Source organism: Thermobia domestica, chromosome 14, assembly GCF_964235325.1.
Source record: "Thermobia domestica chromosome 14, izTheDome1.hap1.1, whole genome shotgun sequence".
NCBI classification, from domain to species: domain Eukaryota; kingdom Metazoa; phylum Arthropoda; class Insecta; order Zygentoma; family Lepismatidae; genus Thermobia; species Thermobia domestica.
The window spans coordinates 121,473,395-121,499,889 of NC_137467.1; the positions used below are offsets into that span (position 1 = coordinate 121,473,395).

Below are 26,495 nucleotides of genomic sequence, written 5' to 3' on the forward strand. Positions count from 1 at the left end.
AATATAACTGCATATCAGATATAACTAGAAGGACGTAATGAAAGTGCAGGTAAATAGATAATGTAGACTTGAAATTATAGCACTTAAAATCCATAAACCTATAAGGCTTTTGTGAAAGTTATCTTCAAACTCAATTTGTCAGAGATGAGGTAACTGGATGTGGCTAACTGCAGAAAATAAGTATTAACGTAGATACGCTGAAGACATATTTTTTAATTAATTAAATATTTCCGTTAACTAGTTCCCCACCGAAATGTGCACAGAATGTATTCCGGAGTCAGCAAGAATGTATTGTCCGGAACGAACTGGTCTCCCGAGGTAAGTGACAAACGAGTACAATGATTGGGTACCTCGGAATAATAATAATAATAATAATAATAATAACCATCATCATCATCATGGATGTTGAAGCTGGATGATGGTAAGGAGAGAGATTATTTGCTTTGAAGGTGAATCACCGTCCATGATAAAGTAAGGTAACTGCGTTTCTGGTGTCTGCATTCCTGTCTGTTTGCATCCACAATGTACTGGATGTTAGGATTTCAAACTGTTTTAGTTCTCAGTTGTTCGTACTCCGCGGACAATACTGTATGTACATATATAACTTTTGCTAGCGATATCCTCAGTAACTTCAAATGGCTCGAACTCTACCTTAAGATGCGATAGGTTCAAATAAACCATGCTAGGAGTACAATTTTGTAGAAGCCTTGGGCTCTGAATCCCACTTTAGTAAGTTCCATCCTTCATAGCTTCGGTGTTGAACGTACAGTAATAATCGTAATTGCTTTTCTAAGTTATTGTGCTACGTAATGTAAAATTACTATCACTACCGAACTTTCAACATACTAGTAACTACATTTTATCATAATACTGAAATAAATGGGAAACAAATAATATTTTAATCTCGTTTCTCGGTGTAAAACGGAGAGGTGCTTTCTCACTATTAACATTTTAATGTACGACGGGGTGTCAAGAAGTTCATGCAATCATCTAAAAGGTGACGAAATATGAAACCCCTCGGAAAAGCATTTTATAGCTTGTACTTGTACGTTAACCAGTGTTCGAAGTGGAAAAAACGCAAAGGCGGTATGCTTTATTACAAGTTTGACTCGACATACCGGCTATCTAAATGTCAAAATTCAGTGGTGGTATGTTACCTAAAACATTGCATTTCTATTTCCATAAGGAATCAAAACCATGGAAGAACTTTTCGTAGTTACAGGTGGGATATGGAAAGGCTTCGCCCCTGCCTGCAACTTTCTGTGAATAATAATACAAATATCTCCATGTTGTATATACAGAATTAACGTTATACACGAAAATGCTATACACGGATGTTTTAAATATTAACAATTTTTAAACAATTTTCCGCGGGTAAACTCCCAGACTCCCCACCCCACTGAGGTATTCCAGACCCCCGGAAGGTCATTATCCAATTATTACAAAGACGTACGTCTTTGCAAAAATACGTTTTAATGAAAATATGTATGCTCTGTCGATTTAATATTCTTGACATACCAAACAATAAACGAAACTTAAGCAAAATAATAATTTTTGGATTGCAAAAACTGTATTTTCTTCTCGTAAATAAAGGACTGTTACGTATGCCTTCACATTGTAGACAAAAAAAGTTCCGGTGAACTCATAACAATACTTTCCGATTTCAGTTTAAACGAGTCGCCTCATAGTCTTTTGTTTGGACTGGGCCCATGAATGATTCCTTTGCCATGTGACCCTTACCTGCAACTAACAAACCCAACACGAGTTCTTGCGTAGGAGAAAGGGGTGAACTCTTTTTAACCCTTTTAGGATTTATGGTAACAAAAGTTACCATAGCTTAGTGTTGTCTTTAACCGCTTATTTAGGTCCTGTAACAGCAACTTCAGTAAACAGTAAATATCAGATCGACACTGATAACTGATGTAGTGTACTTTTTAAATTGTCTACAGATCGACTACAGATACGAGATTAGTTAAAATGTATGTATATCCATGGTCTGTAAAAGATTTTTTTAAAATCCATTTCGAAACATCTCAATAACAAGTCTTCCTTCAAAAATTATTCTGTTCAGAAATACATTGGATAAACCCAATACAAAGAAATATTTTCGAGTATTATGAAAGTATGGTACTCTGAGAAGCTAATCTGTGCATGAAAGAAAATAAGCCGTTATTCAACACGGGGCGGATCCAGGGGGGGGGGGTGATCGCCCCCCCCAGAAGAGGACGCTTTCTTATTTTATATATATAAATAAAACACATCCCAAAGTTGGAAGCCCTTAAAAGTAGCAGTATGACAACCAACCGCCCCCCCAGAAGTCGGTCCTGGATCCGCCCCCGATTCAACATGTTTTAAGCTTCTGTCAAAAAGCGTGATTAGGGAATAAAACTAATTAATCTCCTTATTTGAATACTTATTTGAAACAAAGAAAGTTTATTCGCTTTCTTTTAAATAATACGTCTTTTGAAGAATTTCTGTTTTCTACGTAACGCAAATGCTAGGAGTCTTAATGTGTTAATACATCGCTGAAGATGCTAATGGAGTACTAGTGAAACAATCACAGGAAAAAATAAATCAAATAATCAAACAACGTCTCCCCCAACCGTACGAAAGAAGTGTGGTTTTACTGAAAACGATATTTGAAGATTCCGCTTATGAATAACAATGCAGGTTTTAGACGAGATATAAACTTTTAAGATGCAATTCTTAAGCCTACTTTACAACTTCGATCTTGTTTATAAGGACTTCCTTTTATTCATATACATTATAGTAAATTTCGAATTTATAGGAGATAAACATGAAACCATACTCAAAGTCTTCACTACGTTCCCCGCCACTTTTTGAATTACAGATATCAGAAATTTAGAAAATAAGTCATATTGTGTATACAAAATGCAATCAAATAAAGATACTTAGATCTGCGTTAATGAATAAGAACTGAGCATAAGCGATTAACTGCGCGTTCCATCGCTGAAATATGACCCAGAAGTAACAGACAAGATCGAACGAAAGAATGATCCCAATGGCAGAGAAAGCTCACGACGGCCACATTTCAAGCTGCTTTCATTTCTCACGGACCTCAAATACCAATGACGGACAAAGTTCGTCAATTCGCGTTTGTAATCTCAACATTCACGATTCTTCTTTCCTATACAGATTGAGTATGAAACTCGCCGAATATCTTACTCGAGAAATAATGACAAAAAACAAAATATTGATATGCAGAAAGAATATATATATATGAGAAATCTTCTATCAAAGCCAAACTCTTTGGCATTACAGTACATGAAAGAATGTGCGGCCAGATAGGGTTCAGCTGCATGAAGTATTCACCACTAACCGACTCCGCATTCTTTTAATTCAAGTTTTCTACAATTGCCTCATGATGTTTCACTAACATCGGATATAGTGTATTTCCCAAGGGAATCGGGTAGGTACTACGCATACTAATCATTCGACAACCCTCTTAACAACCTAAACATTTAATTTAGTTTCGTTAAATACTGCCTATAAAATTTTTGAATATAGAATAACCAGACTAGGACTCCCTTCATTTTATGGTACGCAGAAATCATGAAATATCTACAGTTATTGTCTAAGCTATTTATACTCCCACCAGAGGCTGATGACACCTGACACTGGGACAGTGCGCATTCAAAACCACAATTTTTGCCACATGCTACGAGACAGCCTCTAAATCCGTCAACTTTTAATTTGTTTATTATAGATAGGAAGAAAATACATTTAATTCTAGCAGGAAAAACAAATGAATGGAAATCTTGAATAGACCAAGTAGATGAGATTATAATACAGTGAAACCTCCCTTAACGGACACCTCTATAACACGGAAAGATTTTTTTATCCTGGCAAAAAGATATGTTCTCTTACAGAACAAAACCCACCCTCTTATACGGATACTCTCAGATACGGACGCGGACAGTCAATTTTCCCCCAAAGGTGTCAATAACCTCTTCATAAAGGACAGGAATAATTCTCGGTTCTGCGATATATTACAGTAGACAAAAAAGTATTTTCCCCACAAGTGTATCATGAGTCTAGACCTGGTGAATCATCAAACAGAACAGTTTGATGCTGAACTTTAAATTCTTTTTTTCTGCCCGCGATAAACTGCTTTCTGGTAGAAATCCTAGAAAACCTTTAATATGCAATAACACACATGCAGGGTCAGTCGTATGGCGATACTGGAACAAGTCTAGGTTGGAGTTTCCCGAGTTCCTTTTTCACTTTCTCTAAGAGGACATTCTTTGTGATTGTGGGTACATAAACATGTGTACTCCCAATAACTTGCCTTTTCATCCATTCTGCCAACGAAGATACCGCGCCAATACACAAACACACACACTCACAAATATCTTCCGCAACTATACTGAGGATTCTGAGATGACACTTGCTAATGGGTTTTATTACCCTTGTACAAGAAAAAGCGTGCATTTTTCGCGAATAAAAGAGTTTAGCTGGTTAGTTGGTTCCTAAGACCATGTTTCCATTTTACATGAATCTTGTAGGTCAAAAAAAAACTTGCAACCCGAAATTTGTATTTACTGTTTACATATTACAACTTGTCGAAAGCAAGAAAGGTATCTCCACCCATGCAGCACGGTACTCTAATGGACAAATAGTGAACTTCCTCATTAAAAAGTGTATTTTGGCGCACTTCCTCTCCCTGTCCAAAAGAATCCGTTGTTTCGGAAACAGCGAAATTGGTTTTTCCTTTATGTCAGCGGGTGGGCGATAGCAGAGCAAGCAAGACAACCCAGGAAGTTGCACATGGCTCAACTCCTTGCAAAATGGAAAAAATGTTGTATGACCCTCTCAAGACTATTTTACATGGAGAAATATGGTAGGGTTTCAAGATTTTTTTTCTTATGACAGCTACAAGATTCACGTTGGATGGCAACATGTCTTTACGCATCTTTTGAGAAGGTTGCAGTATACGAATATATTAACACATCTCCCAGCAATCCAAATATGTACTAAATAGAGTATTTTTATATTGAATTTTACGTATTAACGCTCATATATAATGTATTTACTGTATATTACTGCATATAATTACCGTTGTGAGAAATTAAATTTCTGTAACCTCTCTGTAACGGACAAAAATACATTTCCCATTGGTGTCCGCTTTTCAGAGGTTTCACTGTATAAAACAGAATCTCATAAGGGTGAGTATCAATCAATCATGACTGAATAACTTCAGGCTGAGTAAAATTCCAAGGCAAACTTTTGTTTATTTTTCAATAAAATGTTTAATTTTTTAAGCCATTACTAATGTTGTTATTACGGCTACACTTCTTCGCGCTCGAGTTTATAAAGAGAAAACTTGCCAGATAGTGTATGTACATTCAACTGAGTAATGCGTGGACAGAACTGATTCCTAACAAAATTCCTTCTGGTTTCCTACATCACTGATTTTTAGATCCCCAACTGCCTCATTGTTGCAGGTTAACACAGAACAGCTGATCCAATTCAATCGTATTAATCATTCGATTAAATAAAGTAAATTATCATATTTTTATTACAAGACTCTCGCTCCGTGATCAATAGAAAGTAAAAAATGCAAACTAAGTAGTATATTAAGAGTATCATATAGCCTCAAAAATAGTAGTAATAAAAATTACTTACTTCTAAATCATCCTGGGCAGTTTGTAAGTATTCTCTCAGCATGGCCTCTTGAATTGCTCGCCATTCCAACCGAGGATCTTCGAGCTGAGTGGATTCTGAAAAACGAAATCAAGATCACTTACCAATATTTAAGTAACCTCACTGAAAATGTATTTCATATTATTATTATTATTATTATTATTATTATTATTATTATTAATAATAATAATAATAATAATAATAATAATAATAATAATAATAATAATAATAATAATAATAATAATACCTAGTCAATAACGGATTATAGTTTCGTAAAGGAAATTTTCTTTGTGCCATTGCACATAGCATGCTTAAGGTATTATTGACAAAAGAAGAAATTAATAGGTATACTACGCTAAGATGATGTGTTTACCGGAAGAACAGCTTCATATCACAAAGTAAAATACGAAGCAGAAAATAATTTAATGATTGTATCCACCCAGACATATAGAACGAAGAAGACAAATATATATCGTGTCTGATTACATAACAAAGCACAGAGACATGTATAATACAAGTGTTCCGAAGACACAAAGGAAATACATGGATCAGGAAGATAATGAATAATGGATATTATAGTGAAAATAAAAAGGCACTGAAATTATAGTTAACTGTCATGGAACAGAAGCAATTCTCGATTGCATACACTTAATAGGAAACGTCCCCATGCAAAGATTTGACGAAATTAAGCAAAATGAAGCAACACTAAGCAACACAGGAAAGGAATGCCAAAATAGACGGTTATCGCCAAGTTGGAGAGTCCTTCATCCAACAGCCAGTTGAAAATGGTTTAAATTGTTATATATATATATATATATATATATATATATATATACAGGGGTGTAGCCAGCAGGTTTGTGTAGGGGGGGGGCCATCGTTTTTGAGGGGGGGCCAGCTACAATGTACAAAGCCAAAAAAAAGTGTTGCTGCTAGTCTGCAAAACTAAAAACACTATTTTAGCTTATTATTATTATTATTATTATTATTATTATTATTATTATTATTATTATTATGCATAAATTATATTCAATATAGTTTTTATTATGCTTAATCAAGAACTACTGCCCGGGACCAAACGTTATACTTTTTATGCATAACTATAAAGGTAACCAAGAAAGTTCTGTCCCTTTTCGTGGAAGTCTGTGTTCAATTGGATCTCACATCGTGAGTTGAATGCAAGTGGAGATAAGACGAACGTCAGTTGTTGTTGTGGGTATATCCAACATACTACCTGGTTGTGGCAATTCAGACACACCGTGAACTTGCGTAAAGACAGAGGGAACATGGGACTTCCACAGAGCGTCATAGGAGCATGTATGCTGAACGAGTTCAAGTGGAGGTCAAACGCCGCTGTAGAGGGACAGAAGATATGCCAGGCCTTTGGTCAGGGTGTCGTGATGACGCGGACATTGCAGCGATGGTTTAACAAGTTTAAGGACGATGACGAAACACCCGAAAACACCACGTGCCAGAAGACCAACACATGTACAAAGAGGAACTGGGACTACAATTCAGTGTGTGGAGAAACCATTCAGCCGCACATCCATCAACTTGTGAAGCACTACAAGTTGGGTCGATGGGTCTCTCATAATTTGACTCCGGGCCAGAAGGCAACGCGGCAGTCGCCTGTGTTTATTTACTGTTTCGGAGCCATTTCTGGAGAGGGTGTTGACATGTGATAAAAAGTGGGTTCTATACGAAGCTCCACGGCGTCGTCATCATTGGTTAGTATCCCATGAACCGATTTCAAAACAGCCGAAACCAGCACTGTACCAGAAGAAGGTCCTTCTGTGTGTTTGGTGCATCGTGCATCGGGAACTGCTACCAGCTGGTCAGAGTATCAATGCAACTGTGTAATGTCAGCAGTTGAGCTGTGCTCAACAAAAACTCAAAACTCTGGAGCCATTACTTCTGAATTGCAAATGGGTCCTCGTTTACGGGACAACGCTAAGTCCCACGTGGCTAGAATGACTCAGGACACCATTTTTCGCCTTGGATGGGAAACAATATTGCAACCACTATATTCCCCGGGTATTGCACCGTCCGATTATCATCTGTTCCATTCTTTGGACAGTCACATTAGAGGACGTCAGTTCAAACCCCTAGTAAAAGTCCAAAATACACCTGATACTTTCTTCGTTTCACCGCCCACCACGTTCTACCGCGATGGATTCCATGGCCTTCCAGAACATTTTCAGAAGGTCGTCGATGGTGATGGGGACAATTTTTCATCTTCCAGGTTAGGTGGCATATCGATGTTCGAAGGTGGTGGGTGAAAAAGCAACAAAACTTTTCTTGGTTACCTTCATATTTAAATTTAAGACCTTGTATACAGAACCTATTTACACAAGATTGATTTTCTTTGAAATTTCACTTAATTTCTTTACTGTTTCCTGACAAATATATTTATTTATTATTCGTGACTAAAAAAAAAACATAATTACTTTATTACACTGGGTAGAAATAAAAGAGAGAGCGAATGAAATCCAAATTGAATAAAAGCATTGTTTCTCACCAAATTTTCTATCCTCTATGTCTTTTAAAACACTTGTTAAAGCATATAAAAATATACTGTACTTACAAATCAGTTTAGTACCTTTGATTTATGGCTGTATTTGTAGTACCTTCTTAAAACGTTTTGTCTTCAAACTATCAAATATAAATCGCAGTAAATTGTGTAATCTGCTGTCACAAAAAGTATCCTATTTTTCGATCAGTATAAGGAAGAGATACTATACTATTTTTCGATCGGTATGGAAAAACAATATTTCTCCATACTATTTTCCCATAAATTATTAATTGTCAATAAACTTTGTTACTTTTAAATGAAAGAAGCGAGATAATTTTACTATGATGTTTTAAAAGTTGGTCATTTGGGAGGGCCAGGAAACCATTTGGGGGGGCCCGGCCCCGATGGGCCCCCCCTTGGCTACACCCCTGTATATATATATATATATATATATATATATATATATATATATATATATATATATATATATATATATATATATATATATATATATATATATATATATATATATTATAATACGTATGCACAGACGCGTACGAAATCAAGTTTAATGTAATATCTCACCAATGATCCTTCACTTTTGAGTCATGTACTTACACTGAAATAGTTATTCCTCGTCAAGTACAAGTCCAACGGAAAATATTTAAATCCTCTGATTAGAACATTCGTTAATGCTAGTTCCAGTTCAATAGAATTCTGGATCACCCCCGCTGAAGCAGTTTCTCAATTGATTTTCCGAAATTAAATAACTTTCTCACAACCGAAAATGGTAGACCACCCTATTTCATGACATCGTTAGGTAAAACTATAACGTACCGACGATGAATGTTCCCAAAGTAGTCTCTAAAATAACTTTCCTCCAAGTCAAGACTTAGCTAATTTGCTTGGTCGCACTCACAAACAGTACATTCATCTTGTTTTTTAGGAAAAAATATTACTCAATGTCTCACGCACACCTATCTCCGTTTTTTGAGCTATTAGTTAGTTCTATAAAGTCAAAGCCTGACATCCTATTCTTACTCTGAAAATCTGAGGCATTTTCTTTGAAGGCTTCTTTGAAACACTTCCAGTGGTTTTTGTATTTTAATAGTTTGCAAAATATGCATAATTTCTTTCTCTGAACTGAAAAATGAAATGAAACATTTGTTTTACGTCCTACGTTTATGCCGGTTACGCTAAAGGAGACGGTGGTGATTAGAAATGAAGGAAATGGTGGATGAAAAATGGGAGAAACCCGAGAAAACCCACGCATACGGTGTGTGTCCATCACAAAGCTCACTTGGCGCGAGCTGGGATCGAACCAAGGACACCATGCACCAGAGGTGAACTCTCTGTCACTGAGCCACCGCTCTTTCTCTGAAATCTTGATTGAGAACTTTATTATTAATAAGATCCATTCTCTTTTTAGTGCAAGAACTTGATGGAACGCAGACCTACAGTTCAACGTGCGATTCGAAAAAACTATGCCACACACACAAAATGAATGTTTTGGAACTCGAATACTCGTTCATTAATTATTCGTCGACATAAATATTAATCCTTTACCAGCAAGGTTTCGGAAATACTGTACTGCATAATATGAGTTAGAAAACTACACAGAAAAACTGTGATTAATTTGATTTCAGATATGCTGAAAAATACACATGTTGAAACAAACAAACGGGTGGATAAAGAAAGCTAAATAATGCAAAACTTAACCTGTACATGATTTAGTGATGGCCAATAATGCAGTGGACCAGGATAAAATAAACTATAATTAGGGTTCATTTTATTGTTTTCTTGCACCCCTCTGAGGCAGAAGTTCGTCTGAATCTTTGTTCTATTCTGCGTATCTTGTTTCTTTTTCATGTGTCTATGCCAGTAGGGCCTGAACCACGAGCATTTGAATGTAACCATCTGAAACTGCATTTTGTTCTATAATAATAATAAAATCGGCCATATTTTGCAGAATAAGCTTATAACTAAAAGGTTACAGAAAATAGTTCTAACAGCTAAAAGTTGACTCAGGCTATATTATGGATAACTAGTTACTCTCTTTTCGTTCTGTGTTAGGAACAAGTTATCGCTACACCTAAAATTCGTACTTATAGTTAGAAGTTATTACTCTGAAATTAACTTCAGCAGATGGTTTAATTAGTTATCTATGAATGCAAATTCCTAAATTACGCACGGAGTTAAAAAAAAATGAATACACATTCTCTCATTTTTATTCGCGGGACAATTGAGATATAGTCGTGGGCTTCCACTTGGCTATCACTGACAAATAACAAGAGAGAGAATTCTAAAATGAGCGAGGCATGTTGTTCATATGGGGAAACATAGGCAGTATTCACGACAAACTTACTAACATTATTATTATTCTGAAGAAAATTTCTGGTCCAGGTTCTCCGGTTCCGGATCCAGTGAGAATCGGGTACCCGGATCCAATACCAAAAATTGGGTATCCGATTTCAGAATCGACAATCATGTACCCAGTTCCAGAACAGTATCTGGGTTTACTAACCGCGACCTGAGTATTTCAGGATCCAGTCATGGTCATCCCTATACCATATTCCGTTGGTGCATGTGATGGCGGGTACGATTTCAGATGAGGATGATCTGAGTATTTCTTATTCACTCCTTTGGTCCGTATTAGCGTTTCTCAAACATTTTTCAAGTGGGAATCAACTTTATTACTCAATATGTTTTACGGACCACCCCTAAAAAAAAATAACATGCCAGTACTAGTAATGATTTGAGAAGATACTCCCGGGGGAAATTTCAATACAAAGGAAGTGAAAGTAATACTAGGGAAATACCGGTAATCAACATTGAGAACGATCGTAGATATCCTGGAAAGATCTGTAACTCCGCGAAAAATTTTCCCCAAGCCACCCCTCGATATTCACTGATCAGTACACTTATTTGTAGTTTTGACGCCAATGAGATACTCCAAACCATACGCTCTAAAAACGTGTCGTTTTTGCTGGTCGATTTGCCAGTTCTCATTCAATAAATGAATGAATAAATAAATAAATAAATAAATAAATAAATAAAAATCGAGCTATACCGTCCATTCACCTCCTTCACCGCCTCAAACAGACAGCACTGATGCTACTAGTGCAAAAACCCTCCACGCATCTGAAATAGAGTTGAACATGTCGAGAAATTACGTTTATTTAGAAATTAGTTGAGGATATTTGTGATGATTACACGAAGATACACAGGAAGAACGCACCCCACAAGCTACCATACAGCAACCTGCCTCAAAGCGCAGACTATATTAGACTGCAAACCAATGAGAAAAGAACAAAGACCAAACTTTCTAGCCATTTGGAAAATTTGGTTTGCAATCTTAAAATAAAAAGAAAACTTGTGTACCATTTACCTAAATTTAGTGAAGCAAGCACGAACGATACAAAATTATCTGAGGCTACTAGCCATCTTATCCTTCTGATTAGGACACTGCCTCGCTAATAATGCACGCGAGAGAGACTGTACGCATCACAGAAACCAATTGTATGACTTATCCTCAAAAAACACAAACAAACAAACACACACACAGGCAAATTGTCCATCTGTGGGTGCTTAAAGTTTTTGAATATTCTGGACGTTTGAGTGCTAAAATCTACATTATCGCTAGGACTTTGTTAAGGTTGATATCCTTGTATTAGGCAACCAGTAAATTAGCTACATACAGCAGGTTGATGGACATTACAGGCGCTTTGCTTCAATGTGAATGACAAATCGTATTGCATGCTTGGTGGACAACATCGTGTCCGTGGGTTTTCTCGGGATAATCCTATCATCCCACATTCTCATTCCACCCTTCTTCCATAATAATTTACTTGCTTTAATCATCCGTCTCTCTTAGCTTAAAGGACATAACGTGCGACGTTAAAATGAAAAATTTCATATCATTTTCATTTTCCTATTACAAGTTGGCAACTTTAAAAGCCTGTAGTGTCTAATTTTTCGGGGGAAAAAAGGTTTAGTATAACATTCTTGCATCTATAGAAATTCAATCCATTTGTGAATCCTCCTGTCCTTCATTTGTGTCTCTAAAGGGACATGCGCAGCTACAGTGAGGAAGTAAGGATATTGATGCTCATACTATAGTGATGCACTGTGTAGGTAGCGCAGGCTTTGCTAGTATTCGTTAAAATTCTCATAATTTTATACTGGTATTACTGTTGCAGACGAGACGCGATTTGGAGCGGCTTTTAAAATCTGTTTCTACTGGAAGACCTGAAGTTTCCGTCACAAAAATTGTCTTATTCCGCTTCCAGGAATTCTAACACTAATAGAATAAAATACATATTAGTAACTGAAGGTTATTATATTTTACAAAAAATACATCTAAGTAATTGGATTTTTATGATCTTCTATTATCTGTATGATCTATATCTGAGATTCTCAACTATAAGTGTGTGATATAAACAATTCACTTGAATTTTGTTTGTTTGTCTCTCCAGCAATAAACCTTCTAGGTTTTACGCCATGTAGTTTATCTCAAATAAAACGAGATCAAAACGTGAGCAAAATGCGACACACTCTTGAAACGCTATGTAACGTTTAAGAATATATCACAGCAATCGAATCATAGCAGCGAATATATTTACACTGCCTACTATTTGAACTTACTAACATTATAACGAAGTACAAAGCAGGAAGCTACTGAATACACATACAGATCATCATTTCAATTTCTTGGTTGTGCCTACTTTTAACACTCTAATGAGCCGATTAAACGCCTTTCAAGTGCATGACTTCCAAAGTACTTATCGTATCACTGCACACATGTTGATTTTCTCCAACGTTTATCACGTTCAACAATGCTCGAATGCCTTTGATATTATCTGAAGAATGTGTGGAATCCAGGTATCAATCAGTCACTTCTAATTCTCTGCACGCTACACAGATTATTTTCACTTTATCAAGTAACAGATAAAGGTATGAATCCAAAGAAGTTTTAACATTTACGATTCTCCATTAAATAAAAGTAGTCAGTCACACAAATGATTAAACTGAACAGCTTTTTTCTTTTTATTTCAATTACTTTTGACTTGTGTAGTCGGTCATTCTCGTCAACAAAATTAGTTTCATAGATAAAAATATTCTTTGATGTGATTCGTTCAACATAATTTAACAGCGGAATAGAATTGTTTTAATACTAATAACTCGGTTCTAAATATTTGATATCCATTTATTTATTAACCAAGTATCAAATGCAGAGAATGAGACTAACTTACAATCAACCACGACGTACACAAGCGTATTAGTATTTAAAGTTATTACTCCCCCAGTACCTCAGGCACAAAGATCAGTTCTGGGCTTAAAGGCTCCCATTATGAAGCGAACTGTTCACACATGTCAGGTCGGTCAAACCTAATCAATTCTACATAGTTCTTAAATAAAATGTGAAAACCTACAAAAATATGCACACGGAAACTATAAACCTATAATTTCCTCAAAATAGTGTTCACTCATATTTCTTGAGTCTATGCCTTGCCTGAGATGGAAAGAAAAAATCGAAATACTAACGCAACTACTATCCACTACTATATTAAATTGGCAGTCATTTTCACACTTCTTATATTTGAACCTTATATTTCTATCTACAACTAGGATAGCCAGATGTCCTGCTTCTGGCCGGACAATCCGGCTTTTGGAGGTCCTGTCCCGTGTCCGGCTTAGTAGTCGAGCCGGACGCTTATTTGTCCTGCTTTTTAGTTGTCTCATTATAAATATTTAACTTCCCATTATTCTGATGGCTCGATGGCAGTTCTGTTGAGGCATATAATATTAAATCCATTGACATGGATGGACTTAAACGAAGAATTTAAGGTGTTTCAAGAAGTAGCAGCCTCAGATATGTTCAAGAACTGTACAACTATTGAAGAAAGGTATTCAAAAGTTTTCGAACGTGCTACAATACCAAGCGGAAAAGGTTTTGAGAATTTGAAGAAAGTCGGTTCATATATTCTTTATGTAATGATGCTTACTGCGAACAGGTATTTTCATTAATGAATGCTGCTTGGACAAAAGAATAACGCAACCGACTTAATATTTCCACAATTAAGTCCGAACTTCATCTCGGTTCAGACGTGTAGAAAAGTCTGCTGCGGGCCCGCAGCAGAAAATTGTTGCTGACCCGCGCGAGCCGGAAATACAGTACATTGGTTCGTATCATTCATGCCACACGTGCAGACTTTCCCGCGCTCGTAAAAATGGAAAGCGAAGAACTGGACATAGAACTTATTCATTAACGAAATACAAAAATATCCCGAGATATGGAATTTAAAGTGTGAAATGTATAGAGATAGAAATTAATTAAAAAAAAAAAAAAAAAAAAAAACGAGATGCATGAAATGTGTGTGAAATCTTACGTGAGAAATTTAATGAAAAAACAGTAGTAAAAGAAGCATTGGTATGTATTATTATTACTTTTCAATGTAAAAAATCTAATATTCACGTAGTATTTACATTTGATTTTCGTTTAACGTCCCTTTTCAGCAGCAAGGCTATGAGTACTTTTTTGTGATGACAATAGACAACAAATACGCTTGGAGAACAAGCCTTTATTGTTAATGCAGTTTCTTTGATGAGAATTCTTGTCACTCACTCCGGAATGAACCGACAGTTTATAAAGCCACATTGTCACGTTAGAAGAACTTGTAGCTGTCATTAAAAAAAAAAAAAAAAATCTTGAAACCCTACCATATTTCACCGTGTACACAGTCTTGAAAGGGTCATAAAACATTTTTTTCCATCTTGCAAGGAGTTGAACGATGCGCAACTTTGTGGGACGTCTTGCTTGCTATCTGCTATCGCCCTCCCGCTGACATAAAAGAAAAACCAGTTTCGCCGCTTTCGAAACAACGGATTCTTTTGTACAGGGAGGGGGAGTGCGCCAAAATACACGTTTTTAATGAGGTTCACTGTTTGTCCACTAGAGTGCAGTGCTGTATGTGTGGAGAAAACTTTCTTGCTTTCAAGAAGTTGTAACATGTAAAGAGTAAATAGAAAGATCGGGTTGAAAGTTTTTTCTTTTTTTTAATGACAGCTACAAGATTCATTTAATGTGGCTTAACGTACGTTGCATTATACTTTAGGTCGAGGTCACGTATTATATAGCTTCTGTGCTCAAAAGGGACGCTGAAGTCCAAAACCACCACCAACATAATAACAGAACAGAAAAGAAAGAAAAAACATCGTTTTTTGGCTGACAGTTTGTCTTTATTTGTTAATGTACTAAATTAAAAAAAAAAAAAAAAAAGAGTTAACACGAAAATTGTTGAACATCAGGGTACTCATGCGGTTAAAAAATAAAAAAGCATGCTCGAAATGTAACAAAAATATTTTTGTTTCTCGTATAATTGATAATATTGTGCACGTCGTTGCTATTCTAGAGATAACAACTGAATGTTTTCTTACATAAAGAACAACTTAAACAAAGTTATCTTGCCATGGAACTCTACCTATGTCACTTACAAAATAATCAGCCCACCTGTTTCTGCTTTCTTTGCTGCATTGCCTCCTTGTGGTGTGCCACACGTATTGGGGATTTCCTCAAAACCTTCTATCGTTAAATGTCACAATTATAAAAATGTTTCCTTTTCCTCACCTTAGAAATGTATTCGGAAACATTAAACCCATTATTTTTATTTAAGAGTTTACATTAAGAATTTCACATCTCCAATCTAAGCGAGTCCTCATATATATAAAATGAAATGAAATCTTTGAGTTTTACGTCCCACGGTTATGCCGGTTAGGCTAAAGGAGACGGTGATGATGAGTGATGAATGAAATGGTGGAATGAAGAAAGTGGGAGGAAACGGGAGAACCCCGAGAAAACCCACGCACACGGTGTTTGTCCACCACAAAGTTCACTTGGCGGGGGCTGGGATCGAACCCGGAACCTCAAGCACCAGAGGTGAACGCCTCATATATATAACGGGAAATGTCACTACTATAGGAATGAAATGAAATCCTTGAGTTTTACGTCGCACGCTTATACCGGGTAGGCTAAAGGAAATAATGATAAAATGAATGAAATGGTGGAATGAATAAAGTGGGAGGAAACGGGAGAACCCGAGAAAACTCACGCACACGGTGCTTCTCGCACCAGAAAGCCCACTTGACGCAAGCTGGGATTGAACCAGAGGTGAACACTCTATCACTGAGCCACCGGACCCCACTATAGAAATCCCCCATCTCCCCTTCAAGAGAAAATTTTCAAAGACGCTGAAACCTGTGCTCCACTATTTTTATTATGAGTTTACATGCCGAATTTTATATCTCTAACTGAAGCGAATCCTCACATTCGGTAATTTGTGAATAAATAAAGGGAAATTTTACTATTATTGAAATGCTCCCTCTTGAGCGGGATATTCGGAAAGTCTCAAATAAATGTCTCATTTTTAATTTAAAGCCGCCAACTATGTAAAAAAAAAAAAAAAAATCAAAATTAGTCACGCAATTGTTAAATTACGCCAGTGGCCGCTAATAACATCTGAAAATGTCTATGAATAGGTCTCCGAATGTTTAACTTTCTGTGCTCTTACAAACGATAATTAGTAACATAATTAACTTACCTTAATGTAACAGCCAACATTTCAATTGGTGGTAACGCAAGTCTCATGAAAGTATCTTTTGCTTTAATTTTATCACTTATTTTCGATAAGAGTTCATCAAATGAAGTGATGCTCATGCGAAAATAATTAAAGAACTTTTCTTCGTCATTGCGCAAATCAATAAACATGGAAGAAAATGCACCTTTAAGCAGTTGTGAGCTTACGTACGGATGAACCCAGTATCGTCTCTGTTTCTTCCTTAGGAGTTCATTGGGGTCCCGGGTTCGATCCCAGCCTCCGCCAAGTGAACTTTGTGGTGGACAAACACCGTGCTCGTGGGTTTTCTCGGGGTTCTCCCGTTTCCTCCCACTTTCTTCATTTCACCATTTCACTCATCCTCATCATCACCGTCTCCTTTAGCCTAACCGGCATAACCGTGGGACGTAAAACTTAAAAAAGAAAAAAAAAAAGATTCCTTAGGAGTTCACTGGCTAAGTATACAAAAACAACACGTTTTCTTCTTTCAATTTCCATCTTCATTCAACTGCAGATGAAAATAAAATGAGCTGTTTTCTATGTCTATGTGAAGTGGTTGGGCTGAGACGACCGCACGAGTCTGTTGCGGGCCTTTTTTGCACGTCTGAACCGAGCCTTCAAGTTTGTTTTAACTTTGAAGGAAAAAGTTATAATGGAACTTGTAGTGAAATATTTTAAGAATTCTCTCAAAACAAGCGTCTATTGAAAGCCGCAGGAGCAGAGACATATCAATGAAGTAAGGGTTTTAACATGTAAATTTAGTATTCCCAGCTTGATTGAGCCAAAGATGCCTAAACGCAATTAATGAATTGAATTGTCATATATGGGGAAAAGGTTTTCATACAAATTCATAAAGTCCGGCTTTTTAATCATTGCCTTATGGCCACCCTATCTACAACACGAGTCACAACTGAAAAATTTCCCCAGTATCATGCTATAACTTATACGTCCTTACTTAAGTCTACCATGGAAATAGCCTAAAATTAATGTCACACAAAGAGCTTTAATATATATATGCCTGTTTGTCTTCTTTATATTTCATTAATACTTTGTAACTGAAAAATTTGTAAAGCACCCAATATAAAATATAATCCTTTGGCAGAAAAAGTGATGGAACGCGGGAATCACAATAGTTGCGTGACGGCATTCATGTCACGGTTAATGAACGCGAGGGCGGTTTGAAACAGGATTCAATTACTGTGCACATACCAAAGCTCTTGTGTTATATCTGATTTCTCTCACTGCTTTTCTCTCCTCTGCCCTTCTACTGTATTGGCCTATCTTTTGGCAAGCTAACTGAGTTAAAACGTGCTGAAGAAGGAGATATTTCCTTAAATCACCTAACCTTCTAGTCTACAATCAGTGTCTTCTTAAAAGACAAAAGCAGATAAATTTTTGATTACTCCAATTACGTTATTCTCAAAAATACGAGATTCTCAAAAACAATCTTTTGAAATTGTTTCAAAGTAAACTAACCGTCATCGTATTTTCTAATAAGGTATACAACAGCACTGATTACCAACGTATGTGATTTATTATTATATCCGTTAGTCTTGTTTCAACAAGAACATAAAATAACATATTGCTAGCAATTTCAAAATATTTCCTGTTTAAATAGCTTTGTTTACATTCTTTGCGGTTACTAAATTACACGTCTGGAAATTTAGAATCTTCGGTTTTAGTAATAAATTTTCAACTTTGCACGATTTCATACAAAAGAACAGTGCTTCTTGCAAGCATACTTTCAGAGGCAAAGCCAACACTTTCCGCCCTCTCCTCCACCCCAGAGCTAAAATAAATTGCGAAAAATGTAGGCTCTATATATACCAAAATATTGTCTCAGTGCAGCCACTTCGGACAATATTTTCTTGAAGATCTGCAGCAGAATCGACTCAAACACAAATGAAACAGGAAAATAAATTACTCTCAGTCTATCTGATTTTTGAATTAATAACCTGTTACCTGTTAAAGGAGAAAAGGTGGCTCAGTAGTACTCTGTTGTGAGGGGTTCGTGCTTTGGTCCGAAGTAAGTTTGTGGGAAACACCGTGTCAGTGGTTTTCTCGGGGTCCTCCCGTGTCCTCCTATTCTCTTTCCACAGACATATCTGTGAGATGTAAAAGATTTCATATTCTTTACTCGCTATATAAACAACGGATACGTAACTATCATCTTCTATCATCCTGAAATCTAGTTTATGCACCAAGTACATAAAAAAAAAAAAAAAAAAAAAAATCATAACAAACTCACACCAACCGTGTGTCAATCTTTTTCTATATGCAAGCCAGTGATAGATTTTTATAACACTTTTTGTTCACTGAGCAATATTCTAAATTGACTATGGAAATAAACAATTAATTATAATTGAAATTAGATACCAAAATCTTGTACTACTAAAACATTTATGTTTGAATTTTCGCGTGAAGTGGCTAAATGAAAAGATCTATGATTATAATACTTAATATTTACATAAAGACACGAAATATTGAGATATCTTTGCTTGGTTTGGTTTGATTTGATTTGAGTTTAGTGTCCCGTTCAATAGCAAGGCTATATGAGACTTGGACCTACAACTTCACTTGGGATCTCAACCCACATAAGCTCCCACCGGAAAACGAACCCGGATTTTCGCGCGAAGGCCGCGTGCACTACCCATATAGCCATGAGGGGGTTCTTGAGCTACCTTTACAGTTACACTGTATATGAAGGTGGCTCTATACAAACATATCTTGAATACGAACTTGGGAAGAACAACTAATTTACGTTTAAATAAGTTCAGCTGCTCCTTGTGTGATACCTGAAAACAAAAAGGTTCTATATAGTGGTTAGTGTATCGACACGGTAAGTCGAAGACCCGGTTTTGAATACCTACCCCAATTCACTCTATTGAACTTGCAAATCAAATGAAATGGTTGCAAGAAAAAAAACGGGTCGGGGTTATCGCTTCATAATAATTTTCATGTGTAAATCGTGAACAGATGGTCACAATAAAGGTAGATTTAGATACAGTGAGATTAATGTCGTTCGAGCCTTCACCTGTGGTCTAGTGACTGGCGCGTGCGGCTTTGATGTACGGGACCCGGTTCGACGGTGGTTCGGATTCCACCTTAACCTGTAGATCAATAATTTATATAGCCTTGTCTAAGAGACGTCAATCTTTAATGAACAAAAGAACTTCTGTTCGGTTTTGTGATGTTGGAGTTTCTGTGATGGTGAGAATACAATAATAAAAGAAGTGTGTGGACTAATCATTAACGCACAATAACTTTATACATAATTTTATGTAACTCCCTCTTTAGCGAAATGTTGGTTCCCTTGATTTTGATTCTGGAAAAATACCCTTTTCAAATGTGTTTCTGAATTCGTAACAATGAAATGAATTAAGAAGACAAATGCTCCTAACGTAGTGTCAAGAATTGCTATCAAGTATCTTCTATGCTATCACACTACACTTGCTGAAGTTCTACTAAAACAACCAGTATTTCAGCTTATAAAGAAAATATATTTATCTTGAAGTAAATCCGAGACCTAGAATCCAGCATTAACATTAAATTGAAAATTCTTCGTATATGCGACGAGCTCAATAACTGAATAAGTCTATCAAACGAAAACAAAACGTAAAGAATTACTAAAATGATACTTACGACTCATGTGATTTATATAGTACACTCCTATCTGGGGATCATACGCCACCTCCCAACCAAGTGGCAACTCGTTTCCAATGCAGTCCGCGAACGTTTGTGGCTTTGTAAACCTGAGAATAACAAAGAAAAGGAAAAACATTAAGTCCATAAATTTATATTAGTTTACCATCAACATTTATGCAGCCTTTCTGAATTATACAGTACACGCATCAGTGCCAGTGACACACAATAGATATATTTTTTCTTGCTAGTAGTAACTTAATTGTTAGCACATAATTTTCGTGTGTCTACATATTACTTGACGTAGCATGTTAACAACTCATTGCTTCCGAAAGTAGTTTAGGGTGACATTATGGTCGGGAGTTCGTATCCAATTACATGCAATGAAAAAAAAGTATCAACTGATGAAATTTTAGCAAGTATAAGCGTAACTTGTAAATCTAAAAATGACTTTGAAAAACCAGACAACTGCATCACCTTAAAGATTCCAAGCGGAAGCTTATGTGTTTCGGATCCTACCTTAAGCCGTAGGTTTACGTCTCATATACCCTCGGTGCTCAAAGGGACGCTCAACTCTACTCCATTTATTTGTGCATCATCCTAAAATAACAATATTGATATGAGATGGGTACAGAATGAGTACATAGCTATAGTCCTACATAAATCATTGATTAATTAGTCAATCAACTGGTCAAAATTTGACTGCTCTTAGATTGATTAGAGAAGACACACAAATATTAATAGCTGAATACTCTTATTACTACTCTTACAGAACCTTTTGTTATCGCGGCTGATATCGACGATACTAAAACGAAAACATATAAACGCATAATTATACTTGTTACATGATCATATATACAAGTTGAATATTAACTCGTATGGAAATACAGTCTTGAGAAATATTTAGGAGAAAGAAAAAAAAAAGAGAATGCATAGATAAATTGAGGAGATTACATAACACGAAGTCCTCACTATGCAATTGTCAACAAGAACTCCGTGGCTAAGCGGTTAGCGTACGAGCCTTTCCCGTGGGAGCCCGAGTTCGATTCCCGGCGGATTCCACGTCAATCACAGTAGGTCCATCTCATATAGCCTCGTTGCTGAAAGGGGCGTCAACTCAACGCAAGTGTCAACAACTACATTGAGGATTAACTGATCGGCTCGGTGGAAAAATGTATGTCACATTTTTGTAACTTTCGAATAAACTGTAAAAGAAAGTTTCAACATCAGACATTAATGAGACATGATTATTTTGTCCGTAAACGAGGAGTACCCATTACGGAGAAGTTTCACAGACTAAGATTACACTCAGAGTTGATATAGTAACTGTGTGCAATATACAGGAAATACAATGGTTATAAATGTAAATATAGGCTAATATCGAAATACTGTATTCTATGCTCGAATTACTAAGCAAAGCAGCAGCAAATCATCTGTAAACAAACAAACAAAAAAATGCTGCAGCTGAGTTTATTTGGGTATGTACTCCAAAATACAATGCTTGAGAGATTTGTTTTTAGGTACACATCATATTTCGATGGGAAAAAATGAAATCAAGTTTTACGTCCCACGATTATGCCGGTTAGGCTAAAGGAGACGGTGATGAGCAATGAATCAAATGGTGGAATGAAGGAAGTGGGAGGAAACGGAAGAACACAGATTGTTGAGTTTGTTGAGTTTAGTTTAGCGTCCCTTTTCAGCAGCGAGGCTATATGAGACGTGGACCTACTGATTAACGTGGAATCCGAACCACATGAGCTCCCGCCGGGAATCGAACCCGGGCCTCCCACGCCAAAGGCGCGTACGCTAACCGCTTAGCCACGGAGGAGCTCCGGAAGAACACAGAGAAAAACCACGAGCACAATGTTTGTCCACCATAAAGTCTACAAGAGGCAAGCAGGGATCGAACCAGGAACCCCAAGCACCGGAGGAAAACGCTCTACCACTAAACCATTATAAATTAACTATAGATTTGATAGCATTGTTATCTGTATATACCGGAAACAATATTGTTGTGGTGAGGGAAGATGGAAATTGACGCCAATCTTATTTTCAACTGGCAGAATAAACTTAACGCCAGGATTACAGAGATAATTCAAATAAGGATATTCTATGTATTATAGTGGAGTTTCGCTAATCCGACCTAATTGCAACCGAACCATGTTCGGATTACGTGATTGTTCGGATTAGCCGGAATAACAGTAAAATCGCGGTTTAAAGCGGATGAATGGGTCTATTGTGTTGTAATACATAATGCATAGCATTTCAAAATATGTTTTCTGACAACAGTATATGTACTGTACTGGAAAAATGTTTAAAATGTTGGAAAAACTTGATGCCTTTATTTTTTCACGTATCGAAGTTACAAAACGTTACATTTAACGAAATTTTTTGTTTTCTACGAAAACATGCGCCCATTTTTATCCTTTTAATTATTACTTTCGTAAAACTGCGTATTTTCGCGACAAAAAATAAATAGATAAATTTTCCTCCCGGACCTGTTCGGATTACCGGGACTCCACTGTACTAGGAAATTCTCTACAAATACATTTGAAAAAGGTGGATACTGTACTGAAGTTATTAACAATATTTTAAAACTTTTGTCACTGAGTGTACAGATATAATTTCCCCAAACATAAAATTCTTATTCAGCTAGTCAAGAAATTCTTATACGTCAACATATTAATATTATACTGTTTTCGCATATGTAAGAAAATTGAAGTCAAACGTATATGTATGACGCACTGTGCAAAATAGTTCTACGTTTGCTTTTTCTAAATTTACTTATTAAAAAAAAAAAAAAGATATCGATAAGCATATAAATCGCTTTCAGATAACGAAGGTCACCATGATATTTGAAGGTTGTTTCAAATAGCACTGATAAAGAGTTCAAATTAATACACTACTATGCTAGCTTAAAATGGAAGCTGTATTACATACTGGAATGCATACTTATTTTACGCTCCGGTTGTATTGTTTCAAGGTCATCATAATAACGTTCTACTATTTTTATTATTATTTTGGCTAATACTACGAACGATTTAACAAAGTATATGACGCATTATGTACAGTACAACATATTAAAACCAAGGCGAAGTTCAAAATGATTCAAGTCGAAATTTTAAATTTCCCGTAATAAAGAAAAAAAAGAAAAAAAAAACATTTACTTTATAAGCAACATTGCTGCTTCTAAAGCCTGATCATCCCACCTTCTTTTAAATGATATAACTACACTCACAACTAAAATGTTTTGAACGGAAATGTGAAAACAACGTGTCTGAAAGAAAGAAAAAAAAAAAGCTTTAAATTTAAATCTCAATATTCGAAGTGACAATTTTTAGAGCTTTTAATGAAAACGAACTACATAAAACGAAGTTTAAATAATTTCTATTCACTCAAGAGATATAAACATAGGAGGACCTTATGGAGGGGAACCTCTGTACAAGCCAAGCCAACATTACAGCAACTGCACAACTGGAGTTTTCAACTTTTCATTTTTGGGGAGTAGAAAAAAAAGATATTCGGGGAAGAGGGGGATTGCAAATCAGGAAAATGGAAAATCAAGCTGTTTTGATACTTATGATTATGAATTGTTTTGTATATGAGACATGAAACAATTTATTTGACGAATGTATTACTATACATGATAGTTCTCAGATTTAATGATATGGCCCGAGGTTAACTTGACAAAGCGAAATCAGTCTGAGAATCAACGGATGAATAACGACATCTGACGGTGAGATCTTTCGTGTATATCAGTAAACATCGTAGACAGCATGTTGCTACGTTTTTATTTATTTATTTATTTTATTTATTTATTTATTACAACTCAATCACGCAGCACACTCCATTGTTGTATAAAAATTACTGTTAGCTTCGACAGAAGAATGAACGAAAAGTACTGATGCCAATTCACTGAGATCACTCAAACCTCTACATCATTTTTTCAGCTTGTCTCAAAGTGACTATTCTTCACGATTCTGCTGGTCTAGTGACTTGTGCACACGTCTTTGGGCACGTAGTCCTGACTCGATCGCAAATAGGAGAGTACTGAGCACATTGCAGTGATTCGAATGCTACATTAAACTGAAGGTCCGTGTCTCATGTAGCCTCGGTGCTAAGAAAGGGACGCTAAACTTCATACAAACATAATTCATGTGACTGCTACTCTGACACCCTGCGGAAACAAGATAATACAAGTTAAAGCTTTCATACGTGAAAAGTATAATTAAATTGTATCAAACAGACACGAGAAACAAGTCTGAACATATTACGTAAAGGTCACTGACCATGTATACCAACTAATATATTAGGACTGATTTAAAGACATATATTATAAAGAAATCATTAGTATATGTGAAAACTAAAGTTCAAGTTAACTGATAACTATAAAAACACGATCCACATTATTCATTTTACATGAAGCATTTATTAAACTATTCATTTTATACGAGCTGGTGTGAAATAAGATCAAGTAATTCAAGGATCTTTGTTAATACTTTTACTTTAATTTCTTTTCTGAAGCAACGACCTAAATACCGTTGCAAGACACATCTTCTGGAATTCTGAATACACACATAAATGTGGATTACGTAACATGAATTCATCAACAGCACGTGCAAGATTTTTTATTTTAACTTTTCACCTTAAGTTGCATTATTGAATACTTCACCTAATGATCGATAAAAAAGAGAATATTTCAAACATATGCAAAAGTATGTAGTTGAATTTAATACTATGTTTTCATATACTTCCTCGAGAAAAAAAAAAAAAACTATTTGACAGTGATTCATTCTTTACTTCTAGGTTTAAGTGTGTTTCTTGATCTCATTTTTCACTTGTTTCAATTCACAAATCATATCAGTCGTTAATCACATTACAAAATACATAAAGAATATACGAAGAAATCTGCCAACACCTTCATTACTCTTCTGCTGTCTTCCACTACGAAAAACTACGGAATTCTCGGAATTCTATGTATTTGCTTCCATGATCTCAAGTCTCAATAATTTTGGTTAATCTCGATAGAATTCAAAAATGCTCCTGATAATCCTTGGCTAATTTACCCTAGAAATAGTTTCTTTGACACATCTCATTAATTTTGTTAATACCGAGGTTTGATTCACTTTTAAAATACTGTTCTTGACCAATACTTTTGTTTGCTATAGTAATCCCAGGAATATTAACTGTACGATGAAGGATCCTTTCTGCCAACAGTCACTTTTTTCCTTTCCATTGCTGACGAGCTGCTGATGGTGTGGAACTAATTAAATAACGCCAGGTATTTTCGCAGTGGGCAAACAAACAAGCCCTTGGTTGTTCATGGGTTCAATTCTTGATAATGATTCATTTGTAATTTTTCTGTATTTCGAATATTAGGAACAAAATTTTGCATTAAAAAATATTCAGTTTCAGTCTACAAAAGTAGATTATTACGTTTTCAGCAAGAACGCGCACAGACCAGTGGTGGATCTAGCCCGGGGCCGGGGGGGTATATACCCCCAGTTTTTGGGTGACAAAAATAATTGAAGCTATTATTTATATGTTTTTGAAAGTTTATAGTAAACTCATGATATATCCAGGGTAAAAGTGGGTCTGAAAGAGTAGGGGGACGGTAGGTAGAGGCATTACATTACGCCGTCCCCCTGCACATCTTTGCTCATTGTAATTTTTTAGGAACTGGGGGACACCTACACATTTTTTGGAGGTGGGAGGACGGTGTCCCCCGCGTTCCCCTGCATTTTCACCCCTGGATATACCTATCATAGTCTGGGTTCTGTCCCCCGCGCATTTTATATTCTAGATCCGCCACTGGCACAGACTGACTGACAAAAGAACTTGCTGCCCAAAAGTAAAAAAATACAACATGCAGAGACCCAAGTACACTCAGTTCCCTTGCCCGATAATCAAAAGTATTTGTTTCAATCATGTATGTTGAGTGATGTTTCAACATATGCATTATTAGCTTTAATTCCTTACTAAATTTCTCGTTGACGCAGCGTTTAGAAGAAAGGAGAAACCCAGATATTATATGGATTTATACCAAAGCTCGTGCTGTGAATGTTATA

The 26,495-nt window shown here is 36.1% G+C and overlaps 1 protein-coding gene across 1 annotated transcript in view; it reads right to left on the reverse strand.

The window, feature by feature from the left end:
- The window catches only part of LOC145670306 (protein kibra-like), a 118,753-nt gene that overhangs the window by 46,391 nt on the left and 45,867 nt on the right, over positions 1 to 26,495 (reverse strand). Inside the window, exons 2-3 of the mRNA XM_081738780.1 lie at positions 20,428 to 20,537; positions 5,647 to 5,741 (exon numbers count right to left, since the gene is read on the reverse strand). Of these exons, the coding sequence (XP_081594906.1) occupies positions 5,647 to 5,741; positions 20,428 to 20,537 (205 nt within the window). The remainder of the gene's footprint in view (positions 1 to 5,646; positions 5,742 to 20,427; positions 20,538 to 26,495) is intronic.